Source organism: Dipodomys ordii, unplaced genomic scaffold, assembly GCF_000151885.1.
Source record: "Dipodomys ordii isolate 6190 unplaced genomic scaffold, Dord_2.0 Scaffold20, whole genome shotgun sequence".
In the NCBI taxonomy this organism is placed as follows: domain Eukaryota; kingdom Metazoa; phylum Chordata; class Mammalia; order Rodentia; family Heteromyidae; genus Dipodomys; species Dipodomys ordii.
In genome coordinates, this window is record NW_012267236.1 from 5,839,660 (window position 1) to 5,855,181 (window position 15,522).

General features: G+C 41.4%; 1 protein-coding gene across 1 annotated transcript in view; it reads left to right on the forward strand.

Annotated features, from left to right (window-relative positions):
• The window catches only part of Alk (anaplastic lymphoma receptor tyrosine kinase), a 716,643-nt gene that overhangs the window by 199,401 nt on the left and 501,720 nt on the right, over window positions 1-15,522 (forward strand). The window contains exon 2 of the mRNA XM_013013560.1: window positions 8,689-8,808. Within this exon, the coding sequence (XP_012869014.1) occupies window positions 8,689-8,808 (120 nt within the window). The remainder of the gene's footprint in view (window positions 1-8,688; window positions 8,809-15,522) is intronic.

A 15,522-nucleotide genomic window follows, 5' to 3' on the forward strand; every position in this document is an offset into this window, starting at 1 on the left:
CTGTGGGGGAGGGACATACAAAGCCACAAAGAAATAATCTTATAAATGCGTTAGAAACACATGCATGAAAGAAAAAAACATTAAAATACATATCTAAGGATTCATTTTCCTAACATCACATTATCTGACCTTTACCGCTTGACTCATACATATACTAGATATTGCAAATAAGGGAAACCATGGGACCTATGTTTCTTTGGAGAGGCCTACAATTTTAAGAGTAGTTTGACTGGTATTTAAGCACTTTATCATATCCTCACACATTATATTATCTGCCCTGAGAATTATTACAGAATGCATCATTTTTGCTCTTAGCATTATTTTCAGAAAATTGAAATTCTTGCGGTGTTTAGTTTAAAGTTAGATAGCTAATAAGTTCTGGAGTTCCAAACTTTTTCTATGCCCTCATTTCATTTATTTAACAAATATTTACTGTGTGCTTAGTACATGTCAATCATGAGCTAATAATGGTGGGATGGCAGGGAAGACTGCAGGGGGGTGGAGAGGGCATGTACTAAGGAAGTGAATATACATTATATTTCTACATAAGAAATAACAGTGCAGCACAAGGGGATAGAGAGTGATTTACAATAAGCATTGCTACAGGATGGCCAGGGAAGCCTTCAGAGGTGACACCTCCTCTGGTATTCAGATACCTGGACAGAGTGGGGGAAAGTATCACATGCCTCTGAGGTAGAACTGCTTTCTAGGCAAAGAGAATTGCCAGTACCAAAGGCCCCAAGGGCCTCCTAGCTACCTAGGAGGTTGAGATCTGAGGATTTCGGTTCAAAGCCAGCCTAGGCAGGAAAGCCCATGAGACTCTTGTCTCCAACTAATCACCAGAAAACTGGAAGTAGCACTGTGGCTCCAAGTGGTAGAGTGCTAGCCTTGAGCACCAAAGCTCGGGGACAGTGCCCAGATCCTGAGTTCAAGCCCATGATCGATGGGGAGGGGGGAAGGCTGTAAGGTTGGGGTAAGTATTAGGCAAGTTTGAAGAATACCAAGGAAGCCTGTGAGTGTAAGCTCTACAAACAAGGGGAAAATGGCTATCAATGAGATAGAACACAAGATCAGATCACCCAGGGCCTTTAAAGTCTAGGCCATAGCAAAAACCATTTAGGACAAATTCCCATCTAATTGACATGAGGAGAGGAGATTGAGGAGGAGCTAACCAGGCACTTAGAGCAGTTGTCAAGATAAGGGGTGCAGTGAGGGAAAGACAAGAAGAGATGAAATTCAAGTAAGGCCATCCTCAATTCATGTGATGAATTGCTGTGAGATGTGAAGAAGGGAAGGTGAGTATTGGTATCCATTTGTGACATGAGGATTAGGGGAAGACTCCAAAGTGTTTGTTTCCCATGTTACATCTGAGGTACTTACCAGGCAATGGAATGGAGACACTGAACAGGCAGTCAGATACATATTCTGTTGTCCTAGGGAGGGACTAGGCCTGGTGATCCGGCCTTAGTGAAACTATGAAACTGAATGAGACCATCTTGGATCTGAGTTTAGATGGAAAAGAGGCCTAACTTCTCCACTTTAAAATAATCTCCAAATAATCAAGCTAAGATTCCAAAGTTCTTTGAAATAGAAACCTGGGCTTTTTGTATGTTAGGCAAAGAGAAATTAACTGGGTAGTTGTTTAAGGGAGAAAGATCAGAATTTTTAAGCCTTGGGAAGCAAGTGGAATGGCAGTTCTGCTAAGATGGAATTGAATGAGCGTACAGGTCTATGTTAGCCTGGTGAAAACAAGTCCCCTATTCTTCTCCATTAGCCAAGCCTTTAGTTAGGTGCAATAAGGGTCTAATCACTTGAAATTTGTGGTCATTGATCACAATTAGCTAGCTAGTACCACTGTGAGGTAATACAATATATTCAGCCATGAAATTTCCCAGGCCACTGCTTCTGGAAAGTGGAACATTCTACTCCTATATAATCTATTCAGTTGCCAATGTAGTAATTAAGTTGTTTATTCTTTTGCTGTTTAATTTTTTTGAGCTCTTGTGTATTGTAGATATTATTCATTTATCCATTGTATAACTGGTAAAGATATTCTCCTATTCTGTCGGTTGCCTCTTAGTTCTGTTAATTGTTTTTTGAAAAATAATTATCAAGAAAACAAACAACAACAAATGCTGGTAAGGATATGGAGAAAAAGGGACCCTCACAAACTGTTGGTAGGATTGAATACTAGTGCAACAGCTATGGTAATCAGTATGGAGGTTCCTCCGAAATCTAAAAATAGACCTACTATACCAATCCTATGCATATGTCCACAGGAGAGGAAATTGATATAACACAAAGATACCTACACATCCATGTCTATTGCAGTTCAGTTCACAATAACCAAAGTGGAGTCAACCAAGATGCCCAACAACAAATGAATGGGTAAAGAAAATATGGTATGTATGTGTATCTATGATAGATAAATGATAATAGATAGATAGATAGACCATGGAATATTATTGAGATGTAAAGAAAAATGAAACTACTTGCAAGAAAATGGAAAAACACTGGAGATCATCATGTTGAGCAAGATAAACCAAGCTTAAAAAGCCAAAAATTGCATGTTCTCATTCATTTGTGGAATACTGACCTGAGATGATAATAACAATAGTAAATATCATATATATACATATATGTATTTATGCACACACACACACACACACACACACACACACACACACACACACACATATGTACCATCAGCATAGCAAATACACCAAACACTATTTGAAAAGGAAGGAAGAGGAAGGAGTAGATAAATTTGTTCCTAGTGTACTGCGCCAAGGTATGGTAATATCATAATGAAACCCATTATATTATGAATGTTTATTCAAAAATAGAAATAAAGTAAAATTTAGAAAAAGATCAGAGTTACAAAGAAGAGAAAGAATGTGGAGATCAAAGATCTCTTTCCTTTTTTAGTTCTAAAATTCTATACATAATCATATTATTTCATCAAAAACCTTATTGTTAAGGTGATGTACAGATGTACAGTTATTTTAACAGTGTTGCCCTCTCCTTCATTTTCCTCCTCCCCCTCCCTACAAAAGAGATGTCTTTCTTTCCTCTCTCTCTCTGTCTCCATCTCTCTCTCTCTTTCTCACTCTCTGAAAGATGATAGTGTTTTCTGTGGCTGAGACCAACTTGACAGAGATGGTGAATGCTGAAGGTGATGGGAACAGTGACACTGCTGATTTCTTGAGCGGGGATGGGATTAGCACCTGAGGGAAGAGGCTGGTAGACAGGACTGGAAAGTATAGATAGTATATCCTTTACAGTAGAAGTGAAGGTTCAGCACAAGGGCACTCATTCCAGCCTGTGGGTGGATTTGCTTCTCCTACCTGAAATAAGATCATCATTTGCAGAGAAGGTGAAGGATTGAGGAGGAATTGGTAATTTAGGAAGCAGGAGAAATAGCTGTGCGGAAAAGATGGGGAGTAAATTGAGTCAGCTAGGATCGCAATAGGAATTCTGGACAGTCCTAAGGGTCTTCTTGCAGTTTCTAGTTGTGAATTTAAAGCGAGACTTGTCAGCTTCATTGTGGATTCCTCCTCCCGTTAGCTACTTTAGGACAATTTTCAAGGAAAGAGGCAAAAGAGTTGAGGTAGTAGATGATTGGAAGATGAAGTCTGAAATGTTGGGAGGTAATATACAATGAAGTTCAATGTTATGATCTCAGAGTTTTTACTTACCGCAATCCCCCACAGTGCTGGGAAAGTGCACAGGAAGCCACCAGAAAGTAACCCAAAATCATCTTACCAGTAGTCAGTCAAAGATGCCCCCAGTGTAGGCATGTTTATATCCATATTTCTCCTCCAGCCGTCACTTGTCTACACTGCATTTGGGCTGTACTTTTCATCCATTAGGACCCACAACTCCTTCTGCTGATGCCAATAGTCTCAAATCACACCTTCACCCCATAAATCTGTGCTGGTAAGACCCGTTCAACTTGGGGACTCACATTTTTGAAGTGGAAAGACATGCCTTTCTCTTGGTTAAATGGATTGATTCTAATGCCATGGCTTCTCTCTCATTTTTATTTCTTTGGCCAAATCTGATGCTCTGCTATTTGAGCCACATCTTCACTTCTGACCTTTTGCTGGTTATTTGGAAATAGGTATCTCTCAGATTTCTCTGCCCAGACTGGAGTTCAAGGATGTCTTCACTCAGCCTCTTGAGTGGCTAGGATTGCAGGAGTGAGCCACTGGCATATGGCTGTGTAGCTTCTCTTTATGCTAGCACGCCTCCCCGCCCTCGGAATTCACCAACCATGTTTAAGAATGGGGAAGGGTGGAAACATTGAAAAACAGACAGCCTCTTCACTCTGCATTTATCTAAAACAGAGTTTCTTCCATCTATCTATTCTGAATGTATGTGGTTTCTATAAACTCACTTGTGTCACCATGTCTCCAGTTTGGGCAAATAACCTCATTCATGGAGGTTGAGGTTTCTTGGTAATCACCATTTCAGGCATGTTTTGTCTAGTTTCTCACTGGCTACCTTAGCCTCATGGATCTAATCACTCTATGCATCTCCTCTGGGGACCATTTTGATGCTCCTGTAAGCCCAGAATTCTAGAAGTTCCTGTAAGGACAGCATAAAACTTCCTGCTTTCTCTTCAGTATTCAACTCTGAAGATAACCCAGCCATTTGTTTGGCCTGTGATGGAGTATACACTGCTTTAAGCTGTATCTACAGGAATGACTCCTTGTGATGTCCACATGTCCTTGCTGTGTCAGGACTCAGCTATCTAACACCTTTCTTTATTAAGATTTTAGATATTCCCCCCAAATATGTTATGTACAACTCATTCAGATAAAAAATCAACCTCCTGTTCTATGCCCACTCATGGAGTCGTAAGTGCTTCCTGAAGCTGAGTCCCCTCCTTTTAATCCCTCACATCCAGGAAGAAGTAAATGCCATTCCCAAACAGAAAGGTTATGAAAAATGACATCATTTGGAAACAGAGAAATGGAGCTGAGGCTTATTCTGTTGCTTTGAAAATTATTTAAAAATCGAGTTAAGCTGATGACTCAGTTATAAAGATGCCAATTTCTATCTGCATGGAGTCATGGAAGGAGTTTGGCTACCATAGTCTTTCCAGGCCCTACATACTGTGGCCTTGCTGTGGATCATGGTGACTTCTGACCCTGAGGTTCCTTGCAGGCTTTGTAGAGAGTTGTTCACAGGAACCTTGGTAGGGTAGTAAAAGGAGCCTGGACATTAGCACCAGGCTGAGCTGGTCTGTTGTGTCTCTGGCTTCCTGCCTACTGTTTTAGGTGGCCACAAAGTATCTCAATGTTCTCCTTTGATTTGGTTTCATGCCAGTACTATTTGAATTCAGGGCTTCACATTCTCACCTCCCATTTTTTCTCAAGAAGGGCCTCTACTCCTTGAACCACATCTTCACTTCCAGTATTTTGCTGTTTAATCAGAGATAAGAGTCTCACTGACTTTTCTGCTAGAGCTGGCTTCAAACTTCAATCCTTAGATCACAGCCTCTTCAGTAGCTTGGATTACAGGCATGAGCCACATAACCTGGGTGGTATCTCACCACTTTAAGTCTCAGTTTCCTCATTTGTAAAATAAGGACAAATAATAGTACTTCCTCACAAGGTGGATTCAAATGTAAATGAGATCATACACTTAATTACTTAGCACAGTGTCTCCTTCATATGTGTTCTATATGTATTATTTTTCTGTGTGTTTGTATTTAAGGCTGTTTTGTTTCATATTTTTCTTTGAGACAATCTTTCTGTATGCTCCAGGATGGCCTTGAACTTAAGATCCTCCTGCCTCTGCCTCCACAGTGTAAGTGCAAAGATCACAGTAGAATGCCACCATAGCAGATCATTTTATTAATTTGGGGTCTAATATGCTTAACTACACCCCTAGAAAAGCTTGTGTAGCTTTGAGATTCCCTCTCTGAGCTCCCCATGTAAAGAGGAGTTGATGTGTGAGTGAAATGAGATGATGTCTCTCTGCACCTCTCCCTAGCGCAGCATTGGAGCCCTGATGGTACATTTTCTCTGAGTCATTTTGTCCATCTGCAGGAAGAAAGATGGACCTGGCACTTACTGAGTCAGTTCTGATCTCTGTAGATCAGATATGAGAGGAAAGACAGAACCTCTTTCCTAGGAACCATCACTTCCAATTCTGATCCATGGGAGGAAGAGACCAGATTTTATTGACAGTGTTCATCCTGTTTAGTTGCAGGGGTACCTGGTCCTGTGGTCAGCTTTACCCAAATTCAGCTACTATAGAAACAGTGGAGGGATCAAGGACCAACAGGCTACTGCAGCCATCCAGGCCAGAGGTTTCCTTGATGTGCATAAAGGTGAGGGGTTGCTAAAAGGAAGTTGAAGTGAAAAATTAGGAGCCTGAATTGCTGGTCCTATGGGGAATGCAGAAGAAACTGTAAGGCAGACAGGCTGAAAAAGTATTTCTGCTTTTCTTGCTTTTCATCTGTCTCTTCTTCCAAGTCTTCATAAAATCATTGTAAGTAGGTTCCCAATTATAGCTGGAGTAGCAAGTCAGCTCGCTCATGGTAGAACATGGCCTCTTGGTAGTAGGCCAACCTGAGTTCAAGTCTAGATTCCATCACTGGCCCCAGTCAATCTCACTGTAAAATAGAGACATTGCTGCCTGTGTTTGAGAGTCATTGGGAACATGGTGTGACATTATGTGAGCAAAGGGTCCAGAATGTGCATGCAAAGCTGAGAAGAAATTCTGGTTCCCTTTGTCCCTCTTTCTCTCATTCAGTCTTGCTACACATGAATCCACTGAACAGAACTAATTCTCAAACCCTTCTCCCCCCTTTTTTTTAACAGCAAAAGCTGTGCCTGTCATAAAACATTAGCAAATAGTGATTGAGTTTGGGAATTTTCTGAGAACTGTATAAGAGCAGACAGCGTGTGCTCATTTGATTTGTAGATATATTGAAATGACTTTTCAACCACAAAAAAACTCACTTGAGGTACTGTTAAAGAAGGGCCTAATACTGCTTGGTTCTTTTCTCTCAACCCTTCTTTTCTCTCATGCAAATCAGAAACATTAATCCTCTCTGGATCCCTGGCCTCTTGGATATGAGAAAACCCATAACCTAGCTTTTTTTTCCATCCTAAAAGTAACATAATTGTCAAGTGCTCATAACTTCTGAGTGCAATTTCAGCCCTCTCATTGATAAGGCAATAACCCAAGCAAACAACATTAGGTGAAGTTATAAGTGTAAAGTGCAAAAATGGAAGCATTATTTGGATAAAGATGAATTGAAGCTCTTCTCAAATTTGTGTATGTTCTTAAGGCAGAATAGACTTTGGATAGAGTTACTAGACGAAGCCAGTATGTCGCCCGCATTCTAGTTCATCTTCCAGAGATCCTTGGTATAGACCTTGGCCACAATATTCAGACTTCTTTCCTTTTATTTTTGGTGAGAACTGGGGCTTGAACTAAGGGTCTTGAGCTCTCCCTCAGCTTTTATACTCAAGGCTGAAGCACTTTCAGTTAAGCCACATCTCCATTTCTAGATTTTTGCCTTTTTTTTTGCCAGTCCTGGGGCTTGAACTCAGAGCCTCAGTACTGTCCCTGAGCTTCTTTTGCTCAAGGCTAGCACTCTACCACTTTAACCACAGTGCCACCTCTGGCTCTTTCTGTTTATATGGTACTGAGGAGTCCAACCCAGGGATTCGTCCATTATAGGTAAGCACTCTACCACTAAGCCACATTCCCAGGCCTAGTTAATTTGTTGATAAGAGTCTTAAATTTATCTGCCAAAGCTGGCTTCAACCTGTGCTCCTCAGATCTCAGCCTCCTGAGTCACCTGTACCCAGCTAATATTCAGACATCGCAATACTGAGGTCAACTTACTTTACTAACGTCTCAGTTCTTTATTCTACAGCTTTCTGATGGAAGTCATGAAAGCACCAGGAACTATCCCCCAGGATTGAAATTGATATCTATGAGATTCATCTTCCTTGGCTTGGGAGAGATGGGGACAATGAGGAAAGAGGGGACACTGATCAAGATGCATTTTACTCACAAACTGAAATGCTGGTTGAAAACCCTTTGCACAAGTACTTAAGGATAATAATAAAATTTTAGTTTTAAATTTGAAGGGAAGAATAAAAGTTCTCTCCTATGTGGAAGTTAGTACTAATTTATAAATGTACAAGTAAATATATACAGGGTTGTATGCATGTGCACACAAATGCACTAACTGAAGTGTGGTATTTACAGGGGATAATTCAAATGGTGTCATTCTTCAGGAAAACAAACTCATAGCTTAACAAAATGAATACCAGGAACCTGGCACTTGAAAGGTGTGAGGGGCAAGTCAAGAGGCAGGGAGTAGACAAATAAAGAAAGGGTGGCAGGGGGAGAAGGCAGTCTTAATATTCAATGCTTATCCTACAAAATTAAGAAAATCGAGGGGAGGGATTGGGTTGGGAGGAAAGGGAGAAAACGAGGAAAGGGGTTTTTGCATCTACCATGATGCATTGTTTTCATAAATTTCATAATTTGTTTTCATAATTTGTTGAATGGCAACTCCTTTGCACAATTACTTAAAGATAATAAACACATACTTTAAAATCCATACATATGTGTATCTTTAAGAATTGCACAAAACAAATACAAGAAAACAAGACTCATTCTAAAAACCTGAATTTGTGTTTTTGTGTCCAGGTCACAGGCCCTTAGAGTCATCAACAAACATGCCTTCTCCTTCACCTAATAATTTTGTGTGGAATCTGACCTGGACAATGAAAGATTCCTTCCCTTTCCTGTCCCATCGCAGTCGATATGGTGAGTACATTTTTGATACTTATTTTTGTGATGCACCATTGCTACCTCATAATGAAGGAAGCTATGAATTTCAGTTTGTAATTAATGGTGTTCTAGGGATCCCTTGACCCCTCTAAATGCAACAGAGGTATTGCTGTGCTTCCCGTACTCCCCCCTAACCCCCCCCCGCCCCGCCGCCGCCCAGAGCATCACAGCTAAGCCATTCCAGCTGCATTTGGTACAGTGGAGAAAGCTAAGTGCTTGGCTGTGGCCATATCTGATCCCCAGCCTTTACAACGCATGGAATAGGCATGTGCCTATTTACACTGTAACTCTAAATTCCCTATTATGCTCTCTAAAGTGGGGATTGTTTTTTTTATAAGGGTCACAAGTCTTCCAGAGCCCCTCCAGTAATTGCCTTACTTTGGGGGGTAGTTTCTCACACATGGTCTCTGATATTGTCTCTGATGATTTGATTCGGTGACAGGCTCAGAAGTAAGGAGAGCAGGTGTCATTCTCATTTTTACAGAGGTGGAATGTGAGATGAGTAGATGCTCACAGAGTGAGCTGTCCAGCTAGGATTCCTCTAAGTTCACTTTCTCTCCCAGTGAGCCACTTACTCAGCCCACAAGGTGCTGTCCGAGGGACTCTCACAAGGCCACATTTACACCCTGTTCTTATTCTTCCTCTCAGTGCACATAACAACACATAGCAGTTTGACCTTTGCGGTGGAAAGGGCAGGTTTGGAGGAGAGCTAATAGGGGAACATTTTCCTACTTCTAAGCTTTTCAAAGGTGGGCTTCAGAAAGGCAGGTAACTATGCCGTGCATCTTCCCCTCTCTATCTCCTCACTTGGAAGGCTCTCTTAAAACTTGTATCTGATGAACCAATGTAGAAAGCCTCCAGAGATGGAATTCTCTCATCAGGCCTGATTCAATTATATATTTATGAACCCAGCATAGCCACTAAGTTCTAGATTCCCTTCTGGGCATATTTACCTATTCCTGCTATTCAATATCTGCCCCAGGGCCTGAGCTATTTAAAATGCAGCTAACAGAGATGTTCTAAAAGCTCCAGTCTGAAGCCTGCTGCCCCTCATCTATAACGCATTTAGTTTTGGTTCACATTAATGGTACCTTTCATTTCAAACTAAAAAAAAATAAAATGCACCAGAAACCCAAGGGTATTATAGGATTATACTCTGTGTTGGGATGGTTTTTCCTAACTTCTAAGCCTCCCAGAGGGAGAGAAGGATCAGTGGTTGTCAGGAGATGCCAGATAAGAATTACTTCTTGATTTCATGTAAGCCAGACACTCAGTGTCATTTTATGATAAGGCCAAGTGTCTATAAATAATTGAAATCTGGTCCTTTGTATCATGAATGCCTTGTAACCAGATTTGTAATACAACTGGTCTGCAGATAACACTTTGAGTTTGCTCTCAAAGTCATTTAGTCTCTCTGTAGGACAACTTTTTATAAAAGGTAGAATGTCCATAAAAGGTAGTTCTATCTCCTGCATACTACAGAGCATGATAGACCTGTTCCCTATGGAGCATCTTGAGAGACGTTACAGATTAAAAGGAGAAAACCACAGGAGTTTGCTAAGCCCCTACTTAGCCTGCTGCTGTGCTTGGTAAATCTACTTCATCTCTCTAAGCCTCACCTTCCTTATCTATAAAAGGAGGATGAAGTGTCAGGCTACTTTGGGGTAAAGGGAGAAGAATTTATTGTTGTTGTTGTTGGCCATGGGGCTTGAATTCAGGGCCTGGGCACTGTCCTTGAGCTTTTTCACTCAAGGGTAGTTGTTCTACCACTTTGAGCCACAGTGCCACTTACGATTTTCTGGTGGTTAATTGGAGATAAGAGTCTCATGGACTTTGCTGCCTGGTCTGGCTTTAAACCATTATTCTCAGATCTCAGTCTCCTGAGTACCTAGGATTACAGGTGTGAGCCACCAACACTTGGCTTATGGGAGAAGATTTCATGTTTTCTAAGATCCTCTTCCTGTGGCCTACAACCTCATACTCTCACTTCTTGGTAGAGAAAACCTGAACCACTGGTCAATTATTGCCAAAATATTGGTCAGGACTGTCAAAGTTAGTGAACGTGATTGGTATTGATTCATAGGAATGAAGAGCTAATTCTTGATTAGTGACACCCTCACTAAGTAGAGAGATAGTCTCAAATCCTTTTCATCTTCCCACCATATTTAATTCAATTAAGAGTTATGAGGACAGTATCACCACCACTACCACCTCTACTTCTGCAGGCCTGTTCCCATGCCAGGTTCATTCAAAGATGGGTAACATTTGGCTCTGATTTCTTGGAGTTCATAGTCCAGACAACTAGATCTCAAGGAGGCTAGCTAGGCCCTTTTCCATGAAATATGGACTCACTGGGGTTGGGGTAGGGGTGTGGTATCTCAAAGCCTAGACATTGAGGATTCGTCCTAAAACCTACTACATTCCACTCTAAAGGCAGAGTTAAAACCAAGATTCCCCTCCCCTTCCGGGTGTTTATGGGGCTAAGCTTACAATGTCTATGAACTGAAGAGGCCAGCAGGCTCACGGGTGATAAATCCGTACCTTTCAGCTGCCAGGTAAGACATTTTAAGAAATGTTAACAACTACATTAATTTTAAGACCTCAAACTTAGTCGGAGAAATTTAACTGGAAAATTGACGCCTGAAGGGATAGTTCTTCAGACAGAGAGAGACGTCACCCAGATTTGGCAAGTCCTCAGTGGAACTTCATGCTCGGCTGCCTGTCTTCACCTGTGTGCTTGTGAGGCTGGTGTGAGTAGCAACCCAATCACAGGTGCCACAATGGACAGACTGGTCCTCTCTCAGGCAAGCTGTCTACCCTCAACTAAGAGGGTATTTTTTTTTTGCCAGTGTTTTATTAGAAGAGATGAGGTGGAGAGAGGCTAATAAGATTTACTCACCCCCAGCCTGTAATTATCTGCTTGAGGAAAAAGTTTGACCTACCTTTTTGAAGGCTCCCCATATTTCTTCTAATTTACGTCGGAGCCTTTTATGTTGTGTGAAACATATTCTCTTCAGTGGCATTGGGTATCAGATTCCAGCTCTTTGTCGCCTGAGTCTTGAGAGTCCACTAATTTTATCATCAGGATTCAGGAAGCTAAACGCTCCTCCCTTAGGGCTTTGAAAAGGGGGAACACATCTAAAGAAATACTTTTCTTTTGGTTTCATTTTTTTTCTTTTATCATCAGCACTGATGTCTTTAGACTTACTTATAGGTGTCTCAAAGCATTAGGACCTAACTGCACACTCAGATACATTGGGTTCCATTGGGTAACATTAGGTGCCTAGAGACAGGAAAGGTGGGGCAGGTCAGGAAAACCAGTTTTGATCACTTTTGAGTTCTAGAGCCATGGAGTCATTGTATTCTCCCCTGATTTTAACTTTATTTGCCCAATCTAGGTATAGGACAATCAGATCAGTACTTTAAACAGAACCACAAAATATTCTGCCTCAGATAAGCAGGAAAAGGGAGATTTTCATTTGTTTTTTAAAAAAGTATTCTCCTTTGTAAACCCCTATTCTGCATTCTTTGTGTACTTAAATTCTATTACAAAATTGCAGTGGTGGCAATTCTATTATATTCCATGTTTACAAAAATGTGTCTTTGAGAGTAAAAGGAGTTTATTAATGGGCCCTCAACCTACAGTGCAGGTGCACACTCTCTGACCCTGAGCTGAACACTTACCACATTGTAAGATTATTTCAAAAGATGAATTTGTCTTCTTGGAGAACATCCCACCTCAATGCAAGAGTTGGAGTTTGGACTAAGTGATACACCTGATATTCAAGGCCTTGAGTCGCTGTGGGACTAAGACTTGCTATTCTAGACCATTCTAGAGAGGCTAGTAAATTTATTTCTTCCTTAACATGGGAGTTGGGCACTGATGGTCATCTCAGGTACTTTCCCATCTTTTTTCCCTTCCCGTGAGGCTGTCTTATGAGTTGAATTATGTCTTTCTGAAAGATATGTTAAGGTCCTAATATTCCAGGACCTATGAGTGAGATAATTTTTGCAAATGTAATCAAAATAAGTAGCACAATATTTGATTAGCATAGTTCCTAATCTCATGTGACTGGTATATTTTATAAGAAGGGAAAATGGAAATGTAGGCAAATTTAGGGCAGACATTTGATGACCATAGAATAGGAGATTTACAGTAGAAACACCAAGGCTGTTGGCAATACTAGCAGCTAAGAGAAAGGTATGAGACAGACCCTTCTCCAGAGTGTGAGAGGCAGTGTGGTCCTGACCACATCTTGTTACCTAGGTATAACCTCCAGAACAGAGGGGAGATACATTTCTGTTATTTAAGCTACTCAGTTTGTTATCCATTCAAACCATTTTCCCGCTAACCTCCCACTGTCCAGAACATGGACTCCTGCACAATAAAATAATCCTCCCCACACTAGAGCGTAACAAAGCCATTGTTGCTGGGCTTTGAATAAAAGTTCTATTAAAACTATGCCTACTTTCTAGTCCATGGAGACTCATCCAATTTCGGGGCTGGTGCTTTTGCAAAGAAAATTAAACTTTCTAATTATTTTTCTTGGTGTTTCCACCCCTCTACCCTCAACCCCATCCTGCTAATATATCAATTTATTTGATTGAAAAGCGTGGGCAAATTAAATATCTCTTTCTCTCAAAGAAAAGTCAACCTAACATAGAATCAAAACTGGAAAACAAAAGGTCCTTTAACCTCCCCCTGGGATATGCTTCATAGCTTCCTGGCAGGAAGTCAGTTTGATCACATTTTTGAAATTACATATTTAATGGATCTGGCCATGACCAGCTATTCTGGTCCCTCTGGAACCTGGTGTGAGTGAAAAGCAGTTCCCCGCCTCCCTTGTGGTTGTCAGGACTACGAGTAGCCTTACCAACTTCTTTGTCCCCAACAAGCCAGGTACTTTATAGTCTATTCCCAGCACTATTTCACTGAGCTCAGAAGTCAAATTCTTTCCTAGCCCATGCATCTGATTATACCTATGACTGAGAAGGCAAAAGGCCTCTCAGCAAAAGGCATCTTAGGCACAGAGACCACACCTGTCACCTCAAGAGCCATTCACCTGCTGGGCACAGATGAACTCAACCCACGGAAATTCAATCAAAAACAGTTGGCTTAGAAAAGACATGTGTAAAAATGTCTCTCTTGGTCAGATATCATTAAAATAAAGATGCATTCGATAGTGATGACCAGTTTTTCCTCTGTTAATAGTAAGTTGAGTGAGGAGAGGCAGAAAGGAAACAGACTAGAATCAAAAAGAATAAGAGAATGTTGACCAACTGACAGAACGATGAAAAAGCAAGTTGGAGATCCATTAAAAATAATTGTCACAGAAGCTGGGTGCTGGTAGTCTCATGCCTGGAATCCTGGCTACTCAGGAGGCTGAGATACAAGAATTGCCATTGGAAGCCATCTCGGGCAAGAAAGGCTGTAAAACTGTCTCCAACAAACTACTCAGAAAAAAGCTACAATTGATGTTGTAGCTTAAATGGTAGAGTGCTAGCCTTGAGAAAAAGCTCAGGGACAGTGCCTACACCCTGAGTCCAAGTCCCAGAGCCTGCACACACAGACACACACACACACACACACACGCACACACACACACACACACACACACACACACCAACCTATTCTCATAGATAGACACTGACAGAGGAAAAGAGAGACAGTGGATTAGAAAGACCAAAACAAAAAGACACTTGCCGAAAAAGAGAAAGATACAAATAAATGTGGAAAGAGTGACGTTAGAAAAGATCAAGTGGAATGGGAAGGATGGAGACAGAGACTTCAACAGATCAGATTGGACTTTAATCAGCGGGTAACACCAAACAGAGTCAGAGATACAAGGGGCGTTGACAGCAGGGAGTTTCAGGGTTAGGACCAAATAAGGAAGTTGTTGGATTGTGCAGCTGGTCAGCAGCAGCAGCAGAAGGTAGCACTAGGAACAACCTGTACTTTCAGATAGGTCCAGGGATGGGGTTCTTCCGAATCATTCCCAGGTAGGGAACCCAAAGTGGGGTCTTTTTGATAACCAAGGAGTGATATCTTTGGCATGAGTAAGGCCTTAAGCCATGTAGGCAAGAATGGTGCCCATTAGTTATCTATAGCTGTCTTGTCTGTCCATGTATTTTCTTTCCTCTCACATCTTGGCCATATCACTTACTCATGCTAACTTCAGACTTGACCACTCTTTTGAGGGTCCTTCCTGCATCCCTGCCTGTCTACATTACTTTCTTCTCTTGACTGGCTACTAACATTCATTGTGCACCAGCTATATGCTTGATGGTATGCTAAAATAGGATATACTCTCTTCCCTCGAAGAATGCTCAAGAGATTCATGCCTGCTCTATTACACAGGAACAGAGGCATGCTGAATGTTCTCTGAAACTCAGAGAGGGAAGGAGGCAGAATATAGGTAGTAGAGATGGGCCATGGACTCTGGGAGCAGATACCACTGATAAAGGCACTCTGGACAGAGGGGATGTATGCACAATGGCATGTGTAAGACCAGGTCAAGCTCTGAACAAAGTATATAGGACCTGGGAGGGAGCAGCAGGAGCCATGCTAGGGAATCAGTAGCTTTGGGTGCATACCCAGGGTTAGGTTATAGGAAAGGCTCTGGATACAGAGTACTCCTTGAAAGGTTATTCAAGAGCTCCAGCTTGAGTACTTCAGTGGGTAGAGTTGCC